The sequence below is a fragment of the Malurus melanocephalus genome, unplaced genomic scaffold (genome assembly GCF_030028575.1).
Source record: "Malurus melanocephalus ecotype Western Australia unplaced genomic scaffold, MMel_1.1 scaffold_966, whole genome shotgun sequence".
In the NCBI taxonomy this organism is placed as follows: Eukaryota; Metazoa; Chordata; class Aves; order Passeriformes; family Maluridae; genus Malurus; species Malurus melanocephalus.
In genome coordinates, this window is record NW_026624198.1 from 11223 (window position 1) to 17543 (window position 6321).

Genomic DNA, 6321 nt, shown 5'->3' on the forward strand with positions numbered 1-6321 from the left:
GATAACACTGCCTGGAAGGTGCAGCATAGAAAGGAGAGCAAGGGAGGTAGGAATTTCAGGAATATGTGTCAGGAAGGTTTATTAACTGAATCATTGAAAGGAGAGAAGGGAGGTAGGAATTTCAGGATAACACTGCCCAGGAAGGTTTGTTAACTGCAGCACGAGAAGGAGAGCAGGAAAGCAGAAATTTCGGGATAACACTGCCCCAAAGGTTCGTTAACTGCAGCATGGGAAGGCAGCAATTTTAGGATAACACTGGAAGGTTTGTTAATGGGAAGGAGAGCAGGGAGGCAGGAATTTCAGGATAACATGTCAGGAAGGTTTGTGAATGGGAAAGAGAGCAAGAAAGCAGGAATTTCAGGCAGGAGAATGCTGTCAGGAAGGTGCAGCACAGGAAGAAGAGCAGGGAGGCAGGAATTTCAGGATAACACTGCCTGGAAGGTTTTTTAACTGCAGCACGGGAGGGAGAGGAGAGGCAGCAATTTCAGGATAACACTGCCTGGAAGGTGCAGCATAGAAAGGAGAGCAAGGGAGGCAGGAATTTCAGGAAAACGTGTCAGGAAGGTTTATTAACTGAATCATTGAAAGGAGAGAAGGGAGGTAGGAATTTAAGGATTACACTGTCAGGAAGGTTTGTTAACAGCAGCACGAGAAGGAGAGCAGGAAAGCAGAAATTTCAGGATAACACTGCCCCAAAGGTTTGTTAACTGCAGCATGGGAAGGCAGCAATTTTAGGATAACACTGGAAGGTTTGTTAATGGGAAGGAGAGCAGGGAGGCAGGAATTTCAGGATTACACTGCCTGGAAGGTTTGTTCACTGCAGCATGGGAAGACAGGAATTTCAGGAAAACGTGTCAGGAAGGTTTGTTAACTGCAGCATGGAAAAGAAAGCAGGAAGGCACGAATTTTGGGATAACACTGCCCAGGAAGGTTTGTTAATGGAAAGGAGAGCAGGGAGGYAGGAATTTTAGGAAGGTTTGTTAACTCCAGCACAGAAAGGAGAGAAGAGAGACAGCAATTTCAGGATAATACTGCCCAGAAAGGTTTGTTAATAGGAAGGAGAGTGGGGAGGCAGGAATTTCAGGCAGGAGAACACTGTCAGGAAGGTTTAAATGCAGCGCGGGAAGGCAGCAATTTCAGGATTACACTCCCCAGGAAGGTTTATTAACTGCAGCACGGGAAGGCAGCAATTTCAGGATAACACTGCCCCAAAGGTTTGTTAGCTGCAGCACAAGAGGCAGGAATTTTAGGATAACACTGCCCCAAAGGTTTGTTAACTGCAGCACAAGAGGCAGGAATTTTAGGATAGGCAGGAATTTTAGGATAACACTGCCTGGAAGGTTTTTTTACTGCACCTTCATCCTGCCAGCCCAGAGCAGCCACAAAGGCACCTACAAGGAGTGCTCGGTGCTGACCCAGGGCCTAAAAACCAACAGCACTGGGAGATTTGGGGTGGAGAGTGAAAAACACCTGCCTGGAGAGGGGTTTTACCCACACAAGGAATCCTAAAAGCAGAGGGGGCACATCCTGCCTCAGAGCTGGCACAAACAGCAGCTCCAGCCAAGCTCCAGTCGCTCCCAGCTCCAAATTCTAAATTCCAGTGAGGGAAAAAGAACCCAGAGAGGATCAGCAGCTCTGGCAGGGAGCTCCCAGGGCACTGCTTGAAACAATTCTTGAGCTCTCCCACATTTCCCAAGGGAATTCATCCATAAGTCCAGTCCCTGGCTGCCCTGACACCACCCCTTAACACATCAACTCCCCTTCTGACCAATAAAAACCGAGGTCACTCTGATTTTAACTTTAATTTTAACACAGATGAAATTTCTTGCAGCTTCTACATCAAAGCAGCTCAGCTATTTCTGCCCACCCTCTCCTGCGTGGTTTTTTTTTTTTTTCTTTTTAAGCCCTTTGAGTGTTTGTGAGAGCAGAAAAGAGCACAACTTCCTGCTGCAATTTCACATCAAACCTCGTTAAAAGCACTGGCACTACGAGGAACATCTCCAAAAGCTGTCAGGGAATTAGTCACCCCCACCTTTCCCCTTCCTTCAGCACCACTTAGAGGAGAAATGATAAAAGCTGAGGTCATTCCAGGGGAGCGATGACAAACTTGGTGATAAGGGGGTGATAAAAAGCAAAGAATCATTTATCACAACTCTTTATTACAGGAAACAGTTGGCAGCAAAGCCTTTCACAGAGGTGGGGCAGATGACAGCACATATTTTGAAATATGATTCAATATCACTGAAATTAAATCAGAATATTAACCAGCTTTGTGCTAGCAAAGGATAAAATAAAAAACTAACAGCACTCAAATCGGACCTCAGCTCATGGCTACAGCAATTAAAATTAATTTAGCAATTAAAATTAATTTAGATTAGAAAGGGTAAATATTTCTGTCCCTTCAAAGATGGAAAACCAGTAGTAGGAGGAATGAAATGCACCAACTTTGTAAGATGTTTGTGAGCTGCTAAACTGCATTAAAAATTGAAAAAGCCAACAAAAAGCCACTTTGTTTTTACAACCCCTGAAAGGAGGCTGACATGAGTAGGTTCCATGACACACAAATTGGAGCACATTCCCTCAATTGATATTTCTAGGTTAGTTTATGAAAATACACAATCCAGGGARAAACTGGCAGCTGTGACAAAACAAGGGGAAAAACCTGATTTAAAAAAAAAAACAAAAAAAACCCAGCACTAAAGCTTGGTAAGCATGGGAATAATAGCACTCCAAGTGAGTGCTTTTCTTATTTTTATGTAGGGAAGATTTACCTAKTTGTTTGTAGCTCCATTTCCAGTTAGTTTTGTTTCTTTAATAACTCAAGTTGCACTGAAAATGTGTTTTAGGACAAAGGAGGGACAAAGGGTGCCCTAATCAGGGTAAAAACATCAGAACTTTTGCTGAGCTTCTTAAGCTCATGAATGTGGCCAGCATGGACTGTCCAAATTCACTCCAAACTCATTTCTTTAATTAAATTCCATCAGGGATTTCCCATCAGGGATTTCCCAAACTGTTCATATTTATGGGATGAGGAATTAACAGTGCTGATATTCCAACACCCACCCCACAGAAATGGAGAAATGAAACATCCACAGGGACAGATGAGCTGAGACACTAAAATCAAACCCTCAAACCTTTCAAAAAGGGCAAATAAAGGAAGGAAGGCAAATAAAAAATAAAGTCCCACTCACCTGCCAGGCCACAGCGAGCTGTGAGATCTCCCGGCCGGACATGCCCTCGGTCAGCCTGGCAATCTCTGAGCATTTCTTGCCATAATCAAACTGGGCCAGCTTCAACCTCCTGGAAAACACAAAAATCTTCTGGTTGATATGGAGGGACCCCACGGGAATTCGTACAGTTTGGTGCTTCCATTAATGCCTCTGAAATTTTAAGGGCGGGCTAAAACACAGCAAAAAATTCTGGGATTCTTATAAAGATAGGGAGAAGTGTCTCTCCAACTTCTGTGCTGCTTGTTTAGAGTGGGTTTATAACAGAATTTACAGGAAAGGGGATGAGGAAAAGCAACAGAATAAAAAAGGTGGGAAAGCTGTGAGAAATATTAATTATTTGCCCGTCTAAAGGGCACAACAAAGGGCAGCACAAAAATCTGGGATGGCATCGCATCAAAATAGTGAGAGGCATTTCCAACTTTTGTGCTGTTTGTTTAGAGTGAGTTTATAACAGAATATACAGAAAAAGGGATGAGGAAAAGCAGTAAAAGAATGAGAATTCTGCAAGGTGGGAGGTTGAGAGGTGCTCATTGTTTGCCCTCCTTAAGGGCACAACAGAGCATGGCACAAAATTGTGGGATGGCATTGAGAGGCATCTCTCCAACTCTTGTGCTGCTCGTTTCGAGTGGATTTATAGACAGAATATACAGAAATACACAAGAAAAGGGGTGAGAAAAAGCAGTAAAATAATAAAAATTCTCAAAGTGGGAGAGTTGAGAGGGGCACTCACTGTTTGCCCTCCTTAAGGGCACAACAGAGCATGGCATGAAATTATGGGATTCTCATTAAGATAGTGAGAGRTGTCTCCAACTCTTGTGCTGCTTGTTTAGAGTGGGTTTATAGACAGAATATACAGAAATAGAATCTGGAAAATCAGTAGAGGAAAGAGAATTCCCCATGGTGGGAGAGCTGTGAGGGATACTAATTGTTTGCCCTCCTTAAGGGCACAACAAAGCACAGCACAAAATTCTGGGATGGCATCGAGAGGCATCTCTCCAACTCCTGTGCTGCTCATTTAAAGTGGATTTATAGACAGAATATACAGAAATCCACAGGAAAGGAGATGAGGAAAAGCAGTAAAATAATAAAAATTCCCCAAAATGGGAGAATTGAAAGGGGCACTCACTGTTTGCCCTCCACAACAGAGGGCGGCACAAAATTATGGGATTCTCATTATGATAGCAAGAGGTGTCTCCAACTCTTGTGCTGCTCGTTTCGAGTGGATTTATAGACAGAATATACAGAAATATACAGGAAAAGGGATGAGGAAAAGCAGTAAAATAATAAAAAATCCCCAAAATGGGAGAATTGAAAGGGGCACTCACTGTTTGCCCTCCGTGGCTGGCTTSAGGACGTGCCGGTCGAAATACATCCTGACGAGACGCTCGCGCTCCTCCAGCTGGGGCAGATCAAAATTCACCATCTCATCTATCCTGTCGTTGATGGCCCAGTCAAACTGCTCGGGCTGGTTGCTTGCTAAAACAAGCATAAACCTGGAATTAGGAGAAAAAAAATTTAAAAAAAAAGGAAAGACTGAAAAGGTTGTAAAAATAAAAATCAATGAACTCGTCTGAACATCGGGAAGTGCCAGGGTTGGGATCAAAGATGTTTCATCAGTTGAAAAAAAAAATCCTGGATTCCTTAGAAACAGATTGAAGAGCATCTCAAGCACCAGACTAAACTAAAATGTTTTGGTTTATTTGGAACAATCTGAAGTGTCCACAGGTCCAGGTCCAGCTGCATTTTGGAGCTGAAAATCCTTTTTTTTTTTAATTGCTTTGTAATGATGTTATTCCCCGTGCCAATGCTTTAATGCTTTAATTGATGTCACCAGTTTAACAGTGCCTAATAATCCAAAATGGGTTTTTAAGCACAGCTATTGGAATATTGATGYTCTCACTGTCTGTTTGAATCACTGGCTACAAGGGGCTGTGTTCTCACCATCATTTTTGGAGATAACTCAGCCAAGCTGAGATTTTGGCTCCTCTGCCAACAAAGACTTCCCCAAAGCCCTGCCTAGATGAAGGATTGACATGCAGCCTGATATTCAGCCAGTCAGATATCCCATAAAATGATTTTAGGAAGTTGGAGGCAGCAATTCCCCATCCTTGGCTGTGCTGGTGACAATTCCCTGCTGAAGGAAGGGCTCTCCTCGGGGTTTCACCCAAACAGCCCCATTCACACGCCCCATTTCACTGATCCCAATAAATCCCATTCATGGATGGGAGACTCCTCCTTGCCCAGAGCAGCAATCAGGCTGCTCAGAAGTAAAAAGTGGTGCATGAATCACCAGGGCATGTTCAGTGTCCTCAAATGGCTGAGATCGGGGCTGAATTCCACATCAGAGCTCATTCCAAAGCACCCACAGCACCCAAAAACATCAGAGGAAAAAAAGAACCATTCCCCTGCCTGGCCCTGATGTGCAGCACAARTATTTATTGTGTTTATTCTTGCAATCATTTAATAATAATAAAACTCAGCTTTATAGAGCAACTCTACGTCTCATTTCTGAAGAGATTTGCTCTCTTCCCAAAGGTTCTTGCAGGCTCAACACCTTGCTTTCCAGCAATTTCTTTATTTTGGAAAAGCACATCTTCCCATGCACCTCACTGTGACAGAGAAGCAATTATCAGTTAGAGCTGCATTGCTTCTAGAGACCCCAAGGTCAAAAAATTCCCTGTTTTTGTCCTGAAGACCTTCCAGAATATTTATTTCAATGTCACGAGGTTACTCTAACAAGTGTTTTATTCCAACCTCACTAARGGGAGATCATCATTAAAAACCTCATCTTCCCACACAGAGACAACTTTTCTTGTTGGCTCAATCATGAAGAGAGAAGTTTAACAACTGAGTAAAGTTCACAGTAAAAAAAAAATCAAATATTGTTTGAGAAAGGTGGAGAAAAGGTCATTTCTTTGTTATGACAGCCAGGAAATGGTTTTGGCTGAACTGTGCTGTGCAGGGAGTCCCCATGGAGGTGACAAAGAGAGCAGGGGTGGGGGGACAGTGACATTTCCACCTCTGTCACTTCAGCCCTGCCATCGTGTGCTCAGGATGGAGAAAGATGGAAAAGAATGGAGAAAAATGGAAA

General features: G+C 43.2%; 1 protein-coding gene across 1 annotated transcript in view; it reads right to left on the bottom strand.

Annotated features, from left to right (window-relative positions):
• LOC130585801 (ATPase family AAA domain-containing protein 3-like) overlaps nt 1-6321 on the bottom strand; it is a 29741-nt gene that overhangs the window by 7186 nt on the left and 16234 nt on the right. Inside the window, exons 14-15 of the mRNA XM_057386434.1 lie at nt 4556-4723; nt 3171-3300 (exon numbers count right to left, since the gene is read on the bottom strand). Coding sequence (XP_057242417.1) covers nt 3171-3300; nt 4556-4723 — 298 coding nt within the window. The remainder of the gene's footprint in view (nt 1-3170; nt 3301-4555; nt 4724-6321) is intronic.